Genomic DNA, 22,453 nt, shown 5'->3' with positions numbered 1-22,453 from the left:
ACTCCTCAAATCAATAACGGTTAAAGCATACTTGTATCCCTTATCATTATTTAGTTCAATTAAATCAGCGGACCAGATGTAATCAACCCCTTTGGAATAAACCTTCCTTCTTTTAAACTTTGTGATTATAGGTTTATATAATTCATCAGCTAAAGCTATTTGCTCCTCAGTCTTGATGACATTAGAGTTTAATCGTTTTTTGACAACCAAGCCCAAGTCTCAATTCAGCACTTATCAATTTTTTCACGATAAATCTATCAACTTTTTCTCTCAACGTTGGATTTTGTATCAAAGACAAATTATACAACATTTCTCTGTTGGTTGCGTGTTTTTCAGCCAACGTAGTGCTATTCCCATAATCAATATCGTGTTTCATACACACTTCATCAACCCTATTTATAGGTTTAGACCAAGGTTTAGGATTGTTAGCCTCATTTAATCTTTTATCCAAGTTTGTCCCTGGACCACAGAAAGAATACCCCGGTAGATGTAATTCCCCCAGAATTCCAGTTGTTGTAAATATAAGACCCGACAAAAACTTTTGCATATCTCTCCTACTTTTATGCTTAAGAATGAATTGAAACGTTTTAGAGCCACACACTAAACATGTCCCCTTTTGATCAACTCTATTATTTTTACCTTTAACATACGATATATTTTTAGTATTCGTTTTCTTTTTACACTAAACACAATAACTCATTTAGTATGGCAGATAGGTGCAGGAATTGTGCCTTTGATGATACAAGCATGGCATTTGGCACACAGTCAGAGTTTGTCCTAAGACAGATATTTGGCTATAAGGCCATCGCAGATTTGTCCTTTTTTTTTTAAATGGCCACCATTGTTGTCACAGAACAAATCTGCGATGGCCCTATAACCAAATATCTTCCTTAGGGCATACTCTAACTGTGTGCCAACTCTCATGCTTGTATCATCAAAGGCACAATTCTCCCAAATATTTCACCTATCTGCCGTACTAAAAATTGAGCGCCATTTTTATTGGACACATCTGTGATGACTCTAATAGTCAGAATATTTAACTATTTACCAAATACCATGCTTGTATGATTCAAACAACAGTTTATACAAATTAATATACCATATACCATATTATACCATATAAATAGTGGCCATTTTAAAAACATTGTTGTCACAGGACAAATATATGATAACCCGATAGTTAGGGGTCTTTAATTATGTGCCAAATGTCAAGCTTGTATGACGACAACACCAGTTTATACACGGTAATGTAGCAAATATATGTAAAATAACAAGCAGTGGAGGCCATTTTGAAAAATGGCCGCCATTGTTGTCACAGGACAATTCTGCAATGGCCCTATAGCCAAATATCATCCTTAGTGCATACTCTAACTGTGTGCCAACTCTCGTGCTTGTATCATCAAAGGCACAATTCTCCCAAATATTTCACCTATCTGCCGTACTAATTCATTTATGAGAAAAATTCATACCGAGTGCGAAAACCTTTTTCGTTTCCAACATATCCATTTCTATCTTGATTTTTAAAACATAAAGAATCCTTAGGAATGTCTTCACTCTCTCCTCCATTTATTTAGGGGAAAAATATATATGTAAAACTTTAACTAAAGTCAATAACACCAAATCATCAACTACATAATCCTTTTCTTCTTCTTTATCCCCACGTTTTTTCTTTTTTTTGTATACAAGATCGAGGCTCGTTTAGGAGCTAGCACATCAAACACATATTAGCAAATAAAACACAAAAAACATAAGTAAAACAATAAAGGGAGGGGGAGACAAGATGGGGCGAGAGAGGGAAGCACACAAGCACAAGAGTAGAGAACAGGGACAGCAGGAGATCTGTTCGAAGGGGGGGGGGCTGGGGGGAGGAGGGAAGGGGTGCACGGTACAAAACAAATTGACACTACAAGGAATTTCAGGAAGGAAGTCGGGGATTGAAAGATGTGGATTCGGGGTGTATTAACAGGTGTAGAAAAGATCAAGGTTTTGGATGGGGGAAGATAAGAGATGGTGGTGTTCAGCTGTTTTAAAGACCTGGAGGGAGGAGTGGGATTGAAGAGAGTGTGGGAGTTTGTTCCAAAGGCAGGAAAAAAGAGGAATGAAAGAGTGAAGATGAGCAGAGTGTCTTGATTTTGGCAGTTTCACCAGAAGAGGGTTGCTGGCAGTTCTTGTGTGTCCTGCAGGAATATTTTGGGGACACAGCACAGACAGAGTTGGGGTAGCGAGGCCAGAGAGGAGTCAGCATAAGACAGAAAGACCACCAACCTGCCTGCAGGGAGAGAGTGAAAGGCCCTCCGAATCAGCTTCATCGTGGGAGATTCCAATGATCCTGAAAGCTTTGGTTTCTACAGCGTGAAGGAAAGCTAGGTGTGAGGCAGGAGCACCAGCCCAGAGTGGAGAGCAATATTCCATTGAGCTATGGAAGAAAGCCTTGTATTTGGATGAGGAGCTCAGGTGTGCCAAGGAAGGACTTAGCATGACGGAGGATGCCCAGTCGGCAACTGTCTTTGGAGGCCAGCTTGGAAATGTGGTTTTCCCAGGAAAGATCATGCAGATAGTGAGACCCAAAAGCTTGAGTGACAGAACTTCTTGGAGAGGATTGTTGAGAAAGTAGATGGGAGGGTTTTCCAGACGGTCTTTTCAGAGAGACATTGTGAGAGTGTGAGATTTGTCAGAATTTAAAGACATGTTCCACTTGTTTGACTAGTTTGTGATTTTGTCCAGGTCTGCAGAGAGTGAAAATGCTGCTGCCTGAGAGAGTGAAGAGGCTGCTTGAGGAGAGAGTGAAGAGGCTGCTTCTCATTTAAACCTCCTCCCCAAAATTGGAGTTTTTCTTGAAAATAATATTTTCATTACACTTTTAATTTCTTTATTTTCCTCCTCAGTGCATTGAGTTTGATTTATTTTCTGTAATACCTCCAATATTTTATTAATCTCACTGGTTTCCATATTTTTCTATTTTTCCTCCCTCTCTCTCTCTCCTCCTCCTCCTTTTTCTCACTCTCTTCCTTCTCTCTTTTATCCCTTGCCTCATTTTCTTCTTCAACTCCTTCCTCATCCCTTGCTATCCTTGAACCATCTCCCCATAGAATATTATACATATATTCATCTGGATTTTGAGATATTCTTGTGTCTGTAATTATTTTTCTCATAATAGGATACAAATAAGATTTGTTGATGATTTCTAAAAGAGTTTGATATTTCATAACTTTTAGAAGTCGATTTTTATTTGATATTTTAATCAAATCTTCATTTGTGGATATAGCAATATCAGTATGACGAGTTCTCAATTTTAAATTTCCCATGTCGATGTTCAAAATCATAAGGAATGCAATATTTAACACCCTTTTCTTGTAAGTATCCTTGAATACAAAAATTATAATTCTCTTGTAGTCTTCTCTCTGCCATTGATGCATAAAAAAATTAATGTTTCTGAAATGTAGGAGAGATTAATATAATGACAAGTAATACCACCCCATCTTCCTGTTGTTAAATCGGTTTGTATTCCTAGGCTTTGTATATTTATCTTATTTCTTTCCTTCTTTGTCATATCGTCACCTTCGTGCCATTCTTGCTCAAGTCGAAAAAAGCGTTTACGACAATCACAAAAAACGTATTTTTTTCAGCCATCTGGATCAGTACTGAATTTAAATTCTGTTAAGTGAAGAAAACCTAGATTATCATTGCATGCAATTGTAGAGAAACATGATTTTTAAGTTTAAAACTAAGCTAAATTTATAAATAACAGATTATAAATCACCGTGAGCAATTTTGGCTTGGGCAAATCACCGTGAGCAATTTTGGCTTGGGAAATTATGGCACGGAGAAGTGCTAGAGACAATATTGCTCACGGTTCTACCTAAATGCCGACGACCCTTTGGAACGAATAATCAAGAAATTAATTTTTATGATACATTGACTTTGTTTTCATTTATACACTAGTTTTTTAGGTCATCTCCTTTCGGAGATAGGTCACTAATAATGCCGGTCTCGATGTCCGTCCGTCCGTCCCCACTTTTTTCAACTAGGGTAAAAGAGATGGGTTAGGGTTCGTTGAATTTAATGGGAGGAGTCATTATTTCGGTGATACACGATGAGCGGAAATGGCACGAACACTCGATAAGCAGAAATGGCACGGAGTTGAACAAACACCTTTTTTTTTCGGTGGGAAAAAAACGTGTATAGACATTCTATTATTAATTGACAGTAACTAGACACAATAACCAATCACCGGATAACAAAATGTCATTTTCGATAAAATTCGACTTGAGCAAGAATGGCACGAAGGTGACGATATAAACTATCGCTTTGCCATCATATAATTTTCTATTCTTGAAATCGCGTATTTGTTGTAATTGCTAATTTGCTAATTGTGCTTCCACATATCTCATTATCCTCACCAAGTGGGTAATATTCTTCTTTACGAGATTGATTAAAATCATATAGGTCTTCCAAGTTTATTGAAAAGGACCAATTATACCCTAAATCATACATGTCATGTACCCCTATTCATTGATTCTCATATTAACTACATGTCCTTCTTTATGAAGTTAAATTGCAAGTAGATAGTTAAATTTAATAAGGAAAGGTGGTTTGTAGAAAGGTTTGTAGAACCAGATGTTGTGGTTGTAAATTCTACTTGTTTAATAAAACGTGCTGTTTTATTTAAAGATATATATATTGTGATAAATCATTTAATCTAACTAAGTCATTGGCATCTGTGGGGCTTGGATAATTGATTAATTTATAAGTATTGTTCATATTCATATTTTTTGTTGTGTTATATTTTTGTCATTCAGCCTGTGCCTTTGTATAAAAATTTGATAAATCAATATCCAACTCTTGGGATACTCCAAATATAGAACCATCTTTTCCAACATAAGTCATTTATATTAGATTAAAACTGACATCATCCAAATTTCGCATCAAAGCTTCGCACGAGGTTAGAGGCGCACAAAATGGCGCCTCGCACGTGGCTGCGGCAGCCACGCCCGCGGCACCGATGAACTGGGACGTATTCATGGCGCAAATGCAGGCCTTCATAGTCAAGTCGGGTGAGGAAATGGAAAAGAACAGGAGGCTGGGAAGCCAAATTGAGCAATTGGGAAGCCAAATTAGTGGAGTAAAAACTGAATTGGGAAGCCAAATAGGGGGGCTCGATGGCAAAATTGGGGGGCTAGAAAGTAAATTAGGGGGCCAATTGGAGGACATGGGTAATCAAATTGGGGAAGTGAAGAATGGGTTAACGGGGTTGGAAAATAGGATGGCCACCCAGGAGGACCAAATGGAAAGGGTGAAGAATGGGTTAGAGGGGTTAGAAAACAATATAGAAGGCAAATTGAGGGAAATAGGGGAGCAATCCGCCCAGGAAATTAAACAAATGGGGGATCAGATAGAGGAGGTAAAAATCGGGTTAGAAACCAGATTGGACACCCACAAGGGGGATTTGGAGCAGATGAGGGCGGCATCTACAAAGGAAATAGGAGAGATGGGGGAGGATATAAGGCGCGGGGTGAGTGAAGAGGTCACGGGGGTACGTGAGGAGGTAAAGCGGGGTGAGGAGCGCATGGAGAATGAGGTGAGGAACAGTACGGCTAGGTTACAGGGGGGCATAGAAGACCTGACGTGGGGAGTAGAGCAGCTGACAGTGGGACAAAAGGAGTTAGGGGAGCAGGTGGAAAAGAACACGGCGGTAATAGGGGGGTTGAAAGCGACGCAGAAAGAAATAAAGAAGGAATTAACAGCGACGAAGAGGGAATGTCAGACGGTACATGAGGGACTGACGAAGAGGTTAGAAGAGGTGGTAGAGGCAATGGAGACAAAATAACGGGAAGTCAGGACGCACATAGAAACGACCAAGGTGGTCTTCGAGGAAGAAATTGAAGGGGCGCATCTGGAAATAAAAGAGGTGAAACAGAAGTTAGAGGAGGTGGAAGAGGGGGTAAGCGAAATTAAGAAGAGACGGAGGGAGACTAAGAAGGAGATAAAGGAGGAGGTGATGGAATTGGTGCAAGGTCTGTGCACACGGCACGATGATGTGCTTACTGACCAAATAAAGAGTTTGCAGGTGGCGGAGGAGGAGCGAAAGAGAAGAGGTGCCGAGGTGAGTGGCAATATGCTCGGAAATGCATATGGTGTGAGGGGAGATTCAGTGAGCTTGGGTGTTGGGCTAGACCCGGGCGTTCGTGAGAGGCCGCTGGTGAGGTGTGCGACTGGTGCAGAGTGCGTGGAAAGAGGGTGTGTGCAAGGATGTCCGACCATGGGGAGTGCGAGAGGTATTGGTGAGCAAGGGTGTGCGGTGATGATTGGGTGTGCAAAAGAGTGCACACCTGTGGTGAGTGTTACGGAGGACGTAACGGGGGAAGAAAGGTGTGGAACGGAGGTGTGTGTGAGGAAAAAGTGTGCGCCGTGGAGTGAGTGTGCTGTCGAGAGTGAGAAGGAATGCACGACAGAGTGTGGTGGTGAGAGCGACACGGAGAGTGAGTTGGTGGTGGCGCGGGTGCGGGAGGGCACATTGAAGCGCGTGATTGGGTGTGAAAAAGAGTGCACACCCATGGTTGTCACAGAGGATGTGACCGAGGAGTGGGCGCGATGTGTGTTGATGGAGTGTGCGAACGACGAGTGTGTGCCAAGGTGTGCGGTAGTCAGGTGTGTAACGAAGTATGTGAGCGTTATGAGTAGACCTGAGTTTGTGCGAGGGGAGAATGCACGAGCGAGTGCTGTGACAAAGTGTGTGGGATGTACGAGCGGCGTTGGAGCGCCGGGTTTGGAGAATGTGAAAGGGGTCGCGTATGCGTGAGCATGCGAGTAAGGCATCGACGTTAAACGGAGCAGCGGTTAGACCGACGTTTAGCCGACGCGAGCCCTCGGTCGGTGCCGGGCTTTGGGTACTGCGGGAACCGGCGGGGGTCGTAATCACGGCGGTTTCAAAAGAACTGCCGTGCGCGATCCGCGCCGGGCCTCGCCCTGCACGGTCGCGTCCGCGCTCTGCTAAGCGGAGCAGGCGGCCCGGTGCAAGGGAAGGTAGGAAGGGTCGGGACGGTGCCCCCTTGTGGTTGCGGTGTTCCGGCCGGGCGAGATTGGGCCATCGGGCGGGAGACTGAAAGGCTCCGCGCCGAGGTGGACCTTGGAATCTCGGCCCGAGTAAACCTCCTCCCCTGAACTGAGTGCCGGACGGACCCAATCGGGGTAAACAAACCGCCCGCATTCATTGCTCGGCTTTGCGAAGCCGAGCTTTGAAAAGGTAATGACGCACTGAGGCTCAAGTTAATGGACATTTGGTAGGAGTAGGAAATTGATGATTGGCAAATTGGATTGGTAAATTTGATTGGCAAAGATGATTGGCAAATTTTGATTGGCAATTGGATGGGCAAAATTGATAGTGGGAGACGCCCGATGTGGAGGAATGGCAACTCTGCCATCCCTCACACTTCCCAGGCACATGAGCTATAGTTTATGGGGTTATGGCGGTGCAAACCAAGCCAGGGAGGGTTTGGATAATTGTATAGGGAAATAGCTGACAATAGGTAACTGTAGGGTTAAGTAGCGACGTTGTACTTGTAGTAGGGGACGTAGCAGATTAGTTGGATGATAACGACGTGGGAGCGCAATAGTATAAGGGGCGACTGGGAAGCGCGAGTTTCAGAAGGGGGGTAGTCAGCTTAGACGATGCAGTGTGTGTGAAGAAGGACGTGATGGAGCAGCGTATGGTGAAAAGTGCGATTGTGAGTTGTATTGAGTGAATGGTCTTGGAGGGAGGGTGCAGGGAGCACGAGGTGTGATACAACACGTGTGCAAGTGAACAGGTGTATGGAGAATGGTTGTGTGAAATAGCTAGTATGGAATGGAGTATGGAATGGATGTTGTGGAGTGGGTAGTGTGGAAAACGTGGGGTGGAGTGGTTGGTGCGAAGGGAGTGGATGGGGAAGATGGACCCCTTTCACGAATACCCGGGGAGGGTAGTTTAAAAGTAGGTAGAGGGTATCGGTAAATTGTGGTGGATATTGGCATCTGTGGTGCGTGTGGTAGAATGGTGTTTGGATGGGTACATTAGTGACGTGGAAATGGCTGGGTGTGTGGCCTGTTAGTGTGTATGGTTAAATGGGCACTCCACCACTGTGAGGATGTCGGCCAGGTGAGGCTGCAGGTGGGCTCTGGGAGCCGGTAGAGTCGTTCAGTGGGGCCCGAGGATCCGGAGTACGGACCCGGGTAGCCCAGTGCCAGAGAGGGCACAGAGGGGGTAAGTGCCAGGGAGGGCCTTCCCCAGTTAGATAGGTTAGGGTAAGGAGCAGGTAAGCTCGGAGGCAACTGCAGTGGTGGAGGTGTGCAGGTGAGTAGACCACACTCGCAGGTGTTGTACCTTTGTACAGCTTTGATCTTTCTTTTCCTCTGGTGGTTGTTATAATAAATGTGTGCTCTTTCTCCAAGCTTTGGTTTCGTCTCCATCCAGTTGCTTTAGTCTTTTCTGTCCATTGGTCTACGTGGCACGATTAAAACCGCTATAATCGGGTTAGTCATTGTTAACGGCCTGGGTCGTGACTCGCTTCGCTCGGCATGTCCATTACCGTCGCGACTCGGGCGGGGCTGTCTCCTCGCTGGTTGGGAGGTCACGGTAAGCAGGTATTCGGGGGGGTCTTTCTTTTGGGCCTCTGGCCCGATTACCCTGGTCGTGGCTGACCACCAGTGACGTCACAGACCCCCAGGATAGGCGACGGCCAGTATAACGGACAAGGGGTTAACCCCCCTTGCTAACGGGAGAGCCGTCGTCCCAGATCTGTAAAAATATAAATATATAATATATAAATATATAATATATAAATACAACAACAAACAACATGCATTTTAAGGCCATGTTCCCTGCTAGAGCAGGGGTTAGCCTTGCGGTCCCCATGACAATCTTCTCCATTTTGCCCTATTTTCTGCATCTCTCCTTGTTAACCCCCTTGCCCGCATTTCTTCTTCCACCATCTTTAGCCAAGTCTTTCTCGGTCTTCCCCATCCTCTACTTCCTTCTACATTAACTTCCATCACTCTTCTCAACCAGTCACTTTCATCCTTCCTCAATACATGACCAAACCATCTCAACCTGTTCCTCTTCACAGCATCAATCACAGGCAATATTCCCATCATCTTTCGCAATTCATCATTTGTCTTATATATATAAATATATATATTTATATATATATATATATTATATATAAATATATATATATAAATATATATATATATATATATATATATATATATATATATATATATATATATGCATGAATCTAAAATAAATCATACTTTTCTTTATGAAACAAAATTCAATAGTAATCAAGGTAGTTCTCCTAGCATGCAACCTTTTGTGTACTATGGCGAAGAGGAAATGCCAGGCCCAGCAACAATTCAGCTTTCTCGCAAACTACAGGGTGACCACAAAAAAAACGATACTGATCTTGCCCATAAACACTTCCTCAATACCAATGATGTGATGTCCTCATCGTTTTTGCAGGTGTGCAAAGTAGAGTTTGTGTATAGTCTGCAGATTGAGATTTAGTCAAGATAACTCCATTTTCTCAACATGCCATGGACAATGAAAAAAAAATCGTTTTCGTTCGAAATCTACCTGAGAACGAAATCCTCCAAGAAGACTCAAACCAAGTTCAGGATTAGCGAGTGTCTACCGAGGAAGGACACAATTCATAGATGATCTCAAAACAGCAATAACCAACAAAATCCATTCAATCGCTGTAGCCGAACGTGTTGGAGAAGAAACAATGTTTTTCTCATTTAAACAAAGTATGTCTGCAACGTAGAGACCGACATCTGCAACGTACAGACCGACATCTGCAACATACAGACCGACATCTGCAACGTACAGACCGACATCTGCAACGTAGAGACCGACATCTACAACGTACAGACCGACATCTGCAACGTACAGACCGACATCTGCAACGTACAGACCGACATCTGCAACGTACAGACCGACATCTGCAACGTAGAGACCGACATCTGCAACGTAGAGACCGACATCTGCAACGTAGAGACCGACATCTGCAACGTAGAGACCGACATCTGCAACGTAGAGACCGACATCTGCAACGTAGAGACCGACATCTGCAACGTAGAGACCGACATCTGCAACGTAGAGACCGACATCTGCAACGTAGAGACCGGCATCTGCAATGTATAGACCAACATCTGCAATGTATAGACCGACATCTGCAACGTAGAGACCGACATCTGCAACGTAGAGACCGACATCTGCAACGTAGAGACCGACATCTGCAACGTAGAGACCGACATCTGCAACGTAGAGACCGACATCTGCAACGTAGAGACCGACATCTGCAACGTAGAGACCGACATCTGCAACGTAGAGACCGACATCTACAACGTAGAGACCGACATCTACAACGTAGAGACCGACATCTGCAACGTAGAGACCGACATCTGCAACGTAGAGACCGACATCTGCAACGTAGAGACCGACATCTGCAACGTAGAGACCGACATCTGCAACGTAGAGACCGACATCTGCAACGTAGAGACCGACATCTGCAACGTAGAGACCGACATCTGCAACGTAGAGACCGACATCTGCAACGTAGAGACCGACATCTGCAGCGTAGAGACCGACATCTGCAACGTAGAGACCGACATCTGCAACGTAGAGACCGACATCTGCAATATAGAGACCGACATCTGCAACGTAGAGACCGACATCTGCAACGTAGAGACCGACATCTGCAACGTAGAGACCGACATCTGCAACGTAGAGACCGACATCTGCAACGTAGAGATCGACATCTGCAACGTAGAGACCGACATCTGCAACGTATAGACCGACATCTGCAACGTAGAGACCGACATCTACAACGTAGAGACCGACATCTACAACGTAGAGACCGACATCTACAACGTAGAGACCGACATCTACAACGTAGAGACCGACATCTACAACGTAGAGACCGTCATATGCAACGTCGAGACCGACATCTGCAACATATAGACCGACATCTGCAACGTAGAGACCGACATCTACAACGTAGAGACCGACATCTACAACGTAGAGACCGACATCTACAACGTAGAGACCGTCATCTGCAACGTAGAGACCGTCATCTGCAACGTCGAGACCGACATCTGCAACGTAGAGACCGACATCTGCAACGTAGAGACCGACATATGCAACGTAGAGACCGACATATGCAACGTAGAGACCGACATCTGCAACGTAGAGACCGACATCTGCAACGTAGAGACCGACATCTGCAACGTAGAGACCGACATCTGCAACGTAGAGACCGACATCTGCAACGTAGAGACCGACATCTGCAACGTAGAGACCGACATCTACAACGTAGAGACCGACATCTGCAACGTAGAGACCGACATCTGCAATGTAGAGACCGACATCTGCAACGTAGAGACCGACATCTGCAACGTAGAGACCGACATCTGCAACGTAGAGACCGACATCTGCAACGTAGAGACCGACATCTGCAACGTAGAGACCGACATCTGCAACGTAGAGACCGACATCTGCAACGTAGAGACCGACATCTACAACGTAGAGACCGACATCTGCAACGTAGAGACCGACATCTGCAACGTAGAGACCGACATCTGCAACGTAGAGACCGACATCTGCAACGTAGAGACCGACATCTGCAACGTAGAGACCGACATCTGCAACGTAGAGACCGACATCTGCAACGTAGAGACCGACATCTGCAACGTAGAGACCGACATCTGCAACGTAGAGACCGACATCTGCAACGTAGAGACCGACATCTGCAACGTAGAGACCGACATCTGCAACGTAGAGACCGACATCTGCAACGTAGAGACCGACATCTGCAACGTAGAGACCGACATCTGCAACGTAGAGACCGACATCTGCAACGTAGAGATCGACATCTGCAACGTAGAGACCGACATCTGCAACGTATAGACCGACATCTGCAACGTAGAGACCGACATCTACAACGTAGAGACCGACATCTACAACGTAGAGACCGACATCTACAACGTAGAGACCGACATCTGCAACGTAGAGACCGTCATCTGCAACGTCGAGACCGACATCTGCAACGTATAGACCGACATCTGCAACGTAGAGACCGACATCTACAACGTAGAGACCGACATCTACAACGTAGAGACCGACATCTACAACGTAGAGACCGTCATCTGCAACGTAGAGACCGTCATCTGCAACGTCGAGACCGACATCTGCAACGTAGAGACCGACATCTGCAACGTAGAGACCGACATATGCAACGTAGAGACCGACATATGCAACGTAGAGACCGACATATGCAACGTAGAGACCGACATCTGCAACGTAGAGACCGACATCTGCAACGTGGAGACTGACATCTGCAACGTAGAGACCGACATCTGCAACGTAGAGACCGACATCTGCAACGTAGAGACCGACATCTGCAATGTAGAGACCGACATCTGCAATGTAGAGACCGACATCTGCAACGTAGAGACCGACATCTGCAACGTAGAGACCGACATCTGCAACGTAGAGACCGACATCTGCAACGTAGAGACCGACATCTGCAACGTAGAGACCGACATCTGCAACGTAGAGACCGACATCTGCAACGTAGAGACCGACATCTGCAACGTAGAGACCGACATCTGCAACGTAGAGACCGACATCTGCAACGTAGAGACCGGCATCTGCAATGTATAGACCGACATCTGCAATGTATAGACCGACATCTGCAATGTATAGACCGACATCTACAACGTAGAGACCAACATCTACAACGTAGAGACTGACATCTACAACGAAGAGACTGACATCTGCAACGTAGAGACCGACATCTGCAACGTAGAGACCGACATCTGCAACGTAGAGACCGACATCTGCAACGTAGAGACTGACATCTACAACGTAGTGACCGACATCTGCAACGTAGAGACCGACATCTGCAACGTACAGACCGACATCTGCAACATAGAGACCGACATCTGCAACGTAGAGACCGGCATCTGCAATGTATAGACCAACATCTGCAATGTATAGACCGACATCTGCAATGTATAGACCGACATCTACAACGTAGAGACCAACATCTACAACGTAGAGACTGACATCTACAACGAAGAGACTGACATCTGCAACGTAGAGACCGACATCTGCAACGTAGAGACTGACATCTGCAACGTAGAGACCGACATCTGCAACGTAGAGACCGACATCTGCAACGTAGAGACCGACATCTGCAACGTAGAGACCGACATCTGCAACGTACAGACCGACATCTGCAACGTAGAGACCGACATCTGCAACGTACAGACCGACATCTGCAACGTACAGCCCAACATCTGCAACGTACAGACCGACATCTGCAACGTACAGCCCGACGGATGCAACGTAGAGACGTATGGATACCATTGTTTTTTGTCATCACCCTGTACAAGGGATAAGGAACTTTTCCAAAGCAAGGAAGTCGAAACTTCAAAACAGGCTTCAAATGATAAAACCTGAGGAGTGTGTTGCTAATCGTGTACCAAATAACTTTTTTTTTTAACTTTGGCCCTTGGCAACAATCTACAGTGGAAATGAAATGCAGTTTTGTAAGGATTGTGAACACACCTTTCCCAGCCATCCTTAGTAGTTTTGTGCCGCCGGAATCGTTCGCCACCTGAGCTGTCCACATGATCATCCTCAGACATGATGATCTGCTCACTTTCACTGAAACACCACAATCCCCAATCACATGACAATTCCGACAGGAACATTCGACCAACATGTACAAAATTAATCCATTTCATTCCACCTCAAAAAAGTTCACAAGTCATATAAAACTATCCAGCCATATTGACTCCTTGAGCAAGTCGATTTGCACGTCATTGTGAAAAGATTTTGTACTTTTTGCGAGTAATTAAATGCTATTTGCAATAGTTGTGATAGAATCTTCAACAATATGAAAACATCAAAACATGGGTTAGGTAACGCTAATTACACCAAGTGCAGGACAAATCGTGACTCAAAAGCGATAACCTGGCAGAGGAGGCTCATATTGCACGGTGTGTTCGGTACGTGTCGTCAGCATTCATTCCACATCCACCAAACATTGCAAAGTTTGTTAATTACTTGTTATTAATGGATCCTATATCCTCTTCACACTTGTATGACCAAAGCTGCCGGTCATACTATCAGTCATGCTTGTCATGCTTATTTGCGTTAACAAGAAATAGCAAGGAAATTCGACGCAAGTGGAGGCCATTCGGCCCGTCATGCCTGTACCACACCGATGCCAAATTATATAAATCCATCAAAACGACTTAATTTAATTGGGGACATGGGGGAGGGGAGCTGATGAGAAGTGTGGCACGCTCAGAGATATCACAAGGGTACCTCAATGGAATACTGCTCTCCCCTCTGGGCTGGTGCTCCTGCCTCACACCTAGCTCGTCTTCACGCTGTTGAAACCAAAGCGTTCAGAATCATTGGAATCTCCCGCGATGAAGCTAACTCCAAGGGCCTCTCACTCACTCACCGCAGGCAGGTTGGTGGTCTTTCCGTCTTCTACCGACTCCTCTCTGGCCTTGCCCCCCCCCCCCCCCCCAGCTCTCTCTGGGCTCTGTCCCCCAAATATTCCTACAGGTCGCACAAGATCTGCCTGCAACCCTCTTATGGTCAAACTGCCAAAATCAAGACTCTGTGCTCACCTTCGCTCCTTCATTCCTCTTTTCTCCCGCCTCTGGAACAAACTCCCTCACTCTCTTCAATCCCACTCCTCCCTCCAGGTCTTTAAAACGGCTGTTCACCACCATCTCTTATCTTCCCCCATCCAAAACCTTGATCTTTTCTACCCCCGCTAATTTCACCCCAATTCCACTTTTTTGAAATACCAAATTCTGTCCTGGAAGTCCTTGGTGTCCTTGTGTTTTATACTTCTCCCTCCCCCCACCCCCCCCCCCCCCCTTCCCACACCTCCTCCCCCCAAGCCCTCTCCCTTCCACACATCTCCCTGCTCTCAAATGTTGTGTTTGTGTGCTTCCCCTTCTCTCCCCATCTTGTTTTCCGCTCCCTCTTTTTATACATTTTGTTTGTCTGGTTGATTTGTTTGTGAAGTAAATGTTAGCTCTTTCACGAGCCTCGATGCAGTATACAAAAAAAAAAAAAAAAAAAAAAAGGTGGAAAAAACAACAATGGGGAAATATTTTTGTTTTTTAAAATCTTTTTTGAGGGAGAGTGGGTAAAGGCAATTTTAGAGGGAAGACAAGAACAGCACTCAAAGACTGGAGCATACGTGGCGTGCTGAACACTTTACGTTTTCTGTCCCACTGATAGGTCGGATCTGAATCATGCCGGATATCAGTTTTAGACTCATCACTCAATGGTGAATAATCACTCAAAAAAAATCTCTCTGATCCGGATCCAGATCCAAATCTTCACCAAAACTGAATCAATTCTTCCTTGTCACACACCCAACAAACATGTCCACAAAGTTTCGGCCGAATCTGTCCACGACTTTTGAGATATTGTACTAAACAGTATACCGATTTTTTCTCCATCTCTCAATGGTGAAGAATCACTTTAAAATTCTCAGATCCACATCTGGATCTGGATCTTCCCCAAAATATAATCATTTCGTCCTTGTGACATACCCAAACTCGCCACCAAATTTCAGCCAAAACCGTCCATAACTTTTTGAGATATACCATTCACAAACAGACAAACAGACAGACAGACAGACAGACAGACAGGGAGGTGAAAACATAACCTCCATCCACCTTTAGTGGTGGAGGTAAATAAAAACAAACCACTATGCCTTACCGAGACCCTCACACAGACATGACACTCAGCACGGATGTACATAATCACCCATCCATACTCAAACTACCTTCCATTCTTAACAATATCACTGTACCCTCCATCTCAAACTACCTACTCGTCCTGACAATATCACTGTACCCTCTATCTCAAACTATCCTCTATTCCTGACAATATCACTGTACCCTCCATCTCAAACTATCCTCTATTCCTGCCAATATCACTGTACCCCTCTATCTCAAACTACCCTCTATTCCTGACAATATCACTGTACCCTCCATCTCAAACTATCCTCTATTCCTGCCAATATCACTGTACCCCTCTATCTCAAACTACCCTCTATTCCTGACAATATCACTGTACCCCTCTATCTCAAACTACCCTCTATTCCTGACAATATCACTGTACCCTCCATCTCAAACTATCCTCTATTCCTGACAATATCACTGTACCCCTCTATCTCAAACTACCCTCTATTCCTGACAATATCACTGTACCCCTCTATCTCAAACTACCCTCTATTCCTGCCAATATCACTGTACCCTCTATCTCAAACTACCCTCTATTCCTGACAATATCACTGTACCCCTCTATCTCAAACTACCCTCTATTCCTGCCAATATCACTGTACCCTCTATCTCAAACTACCCTCTATTCCTGACAATATCACTGTACCCCTCTATCTCAAACTACCCTCTATTCCTGCCAATATCACTGTACCCCTCTATCTCAAACTATCCTCTATTCCTGACAATATCACTGTACCCCTCTATCTCAAACTACCCTCTATTCCTGCCAATATCACTGTACCCTCTATCTCAAACTATCCTCTATTCCTGACAATATCACTGTACCCTCCATCTCAAACTACCTACTCGTCCTGACAATATCACTGTACCCTCTATCTCAAACTATCCTCTATTCCTGACAATATCACTGTACCCCTCTATCTCAAACTACCCTCTATTCCTGACAATATCACTGTACCCTCTATCTCAAACTACCCTCTATTCCTGACAATATCACTGTACCCTCTATCTCAAACTATCCTCTATTCCTGACAATATCACTGTACCCCTCTATCTCAAACTACCCTCTATTCCTGCCAATATCACTGTACCCTCTATCTCAAACTACCCTCTATTCCTGACAATATCACTGTACCCTCGATCTCAAACTACCCTCTATTCCTGACAATATCACTGTACCCCTCTATCTCAAACTACCCTCTATTCCTGACAATATCACTGTACCCTCTATCTCAAACTATCCTCTATTCCTGACAATATCACTGTACCCCTCTATCTCAAACTACCCTCTATTCCTGACAATATCACTGTACCCTCTATCTCAAACTACCCTCTATTCCTGACAATATCACTGTACCCTCTATCTCAAACTACCCTCTATTCCTGACAATATCACTGTACCCTCTATCTCAATCTACCCTCTATTCCTGCCAATATCACTGTACCCCTCTATCTCAAACTACCCTCTATTCCTGCCAATATCACTGTACCCTCTATCTCAAACTACCCTCTATTCCTGACAATATCACTGTACCCTCTATCTCAAACTACCCTCTATTCCTGACAATATCACTGTACCCTCTATCTCAAACTACCCTCTATTCCTGACAATATCACTGTACCCCTCTATCTCAAACTACCCTCTATTCCTGCCAATATCACTGTACCCCTCTATCTCAAACTATCCTCTATTCCTGCCAATATCACTGTACCCTCTATCTCAAACTACCCTCTATTCCTGACAATATCACTGTACCCCTCTATCTCAAACTACCTTCTTTTCCTGCCAATATCACTGTACCCCTCTATCTCAAACTACCCTCTATTCCTGACAATATCACTGTACCCCTCTATCTCAAACTACCCTCTATTCCTGCCAATATCACTGTACCCCTCTATCTCAAACTATCCTCTATTCCTGACAATATCACTGTACCCCTCTATCTCAAACTACCCTCTATTCCTGCCAATATCACTGTACCCTCTATCTCAAACTACCCTCTATTCCTGACAATATCACTGTACCCTCTATCTCAAACTACCCTCTATTCCTGACAATATCACTGTACCCCTCTATCTCAAACTACCCTCTATTCCTGCCAATATCACTGTACCCTCTATCTCAAACTATCCTCTATTCCTGACAATATCACTGTACCCCTCTATCTCAAACTACCCTCTATTCCTGCCAATATCACTGTACCCTCTATCTCAAACTATCCTCTATTCCTGACAATATCACTGTACCCCTCTATCTCAAACTACCCTCTATTCCTGCCAATATCACTGTACCCTCTATCTCAAACTACCCTCTATTCCTGCCAATATCACTGTACCCCTCGATCTCAAACTATCCTCTATTCCTGCCAATATCACTGTACCCTCTATCTCAAACTACCCTCTATTCCTGCCAATATCACTGTACCCTCTATCTCAAACTACCCTCTATTCCTGACAATATCACTGTACCCCTCTATCTCAAACTACCCTCTATTCCTGACAATATCACTGTACCCTCTATCTCAAACTACCCTCTATTCCTGACAATATCACTGTACCCCTCTATCTCAAACTACCCTCTATTCCTGCCAATATCACTGTACCCTCTATCTCAAACTATCCTCTATTCCTGCCAATATCACTGTACCCTCTATCTCAAACTACCCTCTATTCCTGACAATATCACTGTACCCCTCTATCTCAAACTACCCTCTATTCCTGCCAATATCACTGTACCCCTCTATCTCAAACTACCCTCTATTCCTGCCAATATCACTGTACCCTCTATCTCAAACTACCCTCTATTCCTGACAATATCACTGTACCCTCTATCTCAAACTACCCTCTATTCCTGACAATATCACTGTACCCCTCTATCTCAAACTATCCTCTATTCCTGACAATATCACTGTACCCTCTATCTCAAACTACCCTCTATTCCTGCCAATATCACTGTACCCTCTATCTCAAACTACCCTCTATTCCTGACAATATCACTGTACCCTCTATCTCAAACTACCCTCTATTCCTGACAATATCACTGTACCCTCTATCTCAAACTATCCTCTATTCATGCCAATATCACTGTACCCTCTATCTCAAACTACCCTCTATTCCTGCCAATATCACTGTACCCTCTATCTCAAACTACCCTCTATTCCTGACAATATCACTGTACCCTCTATCTCAAACTATCCTCTATTCCTACCAATATCACTGTACCCTCTATCTCAAACTATCCTCTATTCCTGACAATATCACTGTACCCCTCTATCTCAAACTATCCTCTATTCCTGACAATATCACTGTACCCTCTATCTCAAACTACCTTCTATTCCTGCCAATATCACTGTACCCTCTATCTCAAACTACCCTCTATTCCTGCCAATATCACTGTACCCTCTATCTCAAACTACCCTCTATTCCTGACAATATCACTGTACCCCTCTATCTCAAACTATCCTCTATTCCTGACAATATCACTGTACCCTCTATCTCAAACTATCCTCTATTCATGCCAATATCACTGTACCCTCTATCTCAAACTACCCTCTATTCCTGCCAATATCACTGTACCCTCTATCTCAAACTACCCTCTATTCCTGACAATATCACTGTACCCTCTATCTCAAACTACCCTCTATTCCTGACAATATCACTGTACCCTCTATCTCAAACTACCCTCTATTCCTGCCAATATCACTGTACCCTCTATCTCAAACTACCCTCTATTCCTGACAATATCACTGTACCCCTCTATCTCAAACTATCCTCTATTCCTGACAATATCACTGTACCCTCTATCTCAAACTATCCTCTATTCATGCCAATATCACTGTACCCTCTATCTCAAACTACCCTCTATTCCTGACAATATCACTGTACCCTCTATCTCAAACTATCCTCTATTCCTACCAATATCACTGTACCCTCTATCTCAAACTACCCTCTATTCCTGCCAATATCACTGTACCCTCTATCTCAAACTATCCTCTATTCCTGCCAATATCACTGTACCCTCTATCTCAAACTACCTTCTATTCCTGCCAATATCACTGTACCCTCTATCTCAAACTATCCTCTATTCCTACCAATATCACTGTACCCTCTATCTCAAACTACCTTCTATTCCTGCCAATATCACTGTACCCTCTATCTCAAACTACCTTCTATTCCTGCCAATATCACTGTACCCTCTATCTCAAACTATCCTCTATTCCTGCCAATATCACTGTACCCTCTATCTCAAACTACCCTCTATTCCTGACAATATCACTGTACCCTCTATCTCAAACTATCCTCTATTCCTACCAATATCACTGTACCCTCTATCTCAAACTATCCTCTATTCCTGCCAATATCACTGTACCCTCTATCTCAAACTACCCTCTATTCCTGCCAATATCACTGTACCCTCTATCTCAAACTATCCTCTATTCCTGCCAATATCACTGTACCCTCTATCTCAAACTACCTTCTATTCCTGCCAATATCACTGTACCCTCTATCTCAAACTACCTTCTATTCCTGCCAATATCACTGTACCCTCTATCTCAAACTACCTTCTATTCCTGCCAATATCACTGTACCCTCTATCTCAAACTACCCTCTATTCCTGCCAATATCACTGTACCCTCTATCGCAAACTACCTCTTTCCTGCCAATATCACTGTACCCCTCTATCTCAAACTACCCTCTATTCCTGCCAATATCACTGTACCCTCTATCTCAAACTATCCTCTATTCCTGCCAATATCACTGTACCCCTCTATCTCAAACTACCCTCTATTCCTGCCAATATCACTGTACCCCTCTATCTCAAACCACCTTCTATTCCTGCCAATATCACTGTACCCCTCTATCTCAAACTACCCTCTATTTCTGCCAATATCACTGTACCCTCTATCTCAAACTACCCTCTATTTCTGCCAATATCACTGTACCCCTCTATCTCAAACTACCCTCTATTTCTGCCAATATCACTGTACCCTCTATCTCAAACTACCCTCTATTCCTGCCAATATCACTGTACCCTCTATCTCAATCTACCCTCTATTTCTGCCAATATCACTGTACCCTCTATCTCAATCTACCCTCTATTCCTGCCAATATCACTGTACCCCTCTATCTCAAACTACCCTCTATTCCTGCCAATATCACTTTACCCCTCTATCTCAAACTACCCTCTATTCCTGCCAATGTCACTGTACCCTCTATCTCAATCTACCCTCTATTCCTGACAATATCACTGTACCCTCTATCTCAAACTACCCTCTATTCCTGACAATATCACTGTACCCTCTATCTCAAACTACCCTCTATTCCTGACAATATCACTGTACCCCTCTATCTCAAACTATCCTCTATTCCTGACAATATCACTGTACCCCTCTATCTCAAACTACCCTCTATTCCTGCCAATATCACTGTACCCTCTATCTCAAACTACCCTCTATTCCTGACAATATCACTGTACCCTCTATCTCAAACTACCCTCTATTCCTGACAATATCACTGTACCCTCTATCTCAAACTATCCTCTATTCATGCCAATATCACTGTACCCTCTATCTCAAACTACCCTCTATTCCTGCCAATATCACTGTACCCTCTATCTCAAACTACCCTCTATTCCTGACAATATCACTGTACCCTCTATCTCAAACTATCCTCTATTCCTACCAATATCACTGTACCCTCTATCTCAAACTATCCTCTATTCCTGCCAATATCACTGTACCCTCTATCTCAAACTACCCTCTATTCCTGCCAATATCACTGTACCCTCTATCTCAAACTATCCTCTATTCCTGCCAATATCACTGTACCCTCTATCTCAAACTACCCTCTATTCCTGCCAATATCACTGTACCCTCTATCTCAAACTACCTTCTATTCCTGACAATATCACTGTACCCTCTATCTCAAACTATCCTCTATTCCTGCCAATATCACTGTACCCTCTATCTCAAACTACCCTCTATTCCTGACAATATCACTGTACCCCTCTATCTCAAACTACCCTCTATTCCTGCCAATATCACTGTACCCTCTATCTCAAACTATCCTCTATTCCTGCCAATATCACTGTACCCTCTATCTCAAACTACCCTCTATTCCTGCCAATATCACTGTACCCTCTATCTCAAACTACCCTCTATTCCTGCCAATATCACTGTACCCTCTATCTCAAACTACCTTCTATTCCTGACAATATCACTGTACCCTCTATCTCAAACTATCCTCTATTCCTGCCAATATCACTGTACCCTCTATCTCAAACTACCCTCTATTCCTGACAATATCACTGTACCCCTCTATCTCAAACTATCCTCTATTCCTACCAATATCACTGTACCCTCTATCTCAAACTACCCTCTATTCCTGCCAATATCACTGTACCCTCTATCTCAAACTATCCTCTATTCCTGCCAATATCACTGTACCCTCTATCTCAAACTACCCTCTATTCCTGCCAATATCACTGTACCCTCTATCTCAAACTATCCTCTATTCCTGCCAATATCACTGTACCCTCTATCTCAAACTACCTTCTATTCCTGCCAATATCACTGTACCCTCTATCTCAAACTATCCTCTATTCCTACCAATATCACTGTACCCTCTA

The 22,453-nt window shown here is 44.0% G+C and overlaps 1 protein-coding gene across 7 annotated transcripts in view; it reads right to left on the bottom strand.

Moving 5' to 3' along the window:
* Positions 1-22,453, bottom strand: part of RBM33 (RNA binding motif protein 33) — a 306,232-nt gene that overhangs the window by 247,595 nt on the left and 36,184 nt on the right. For all 7 annotated transcript variants that reach the window (XM_078785696.1, XM_078785698.1, XM_078785697.1 and 4 more), the window contains exon 2: positions 13,610-13,708. In XM_078785696.1, coding sequence (XP_078641822.1) covers positions 13,610-13,708 — 99 coding nt within the window. The remainder of the gene's footprint in view (positions 1-13,609; positions 13,709-22,453) is intronic.

The sequence above is a fragment of the Myxine glutinosa genome, chromosome 10, assembly GCF_964187855.1.
Source record: "Myxine glutinosa chromosome 10, kmMyxGlut1.1, whole genome shotgun sequence".
NCBI classification, from domain to species: domain Eukaryota; kingdom Metazoa; phylum Chordata; class Myxini; order Myxiniformes; family Myxinidae; genus Myxine; species Myxine glutinosa.
Note: the sequence above shows the minus strand (reverse complement) of the source record. Positions and strands in the feature narration are given on the sequence as shown.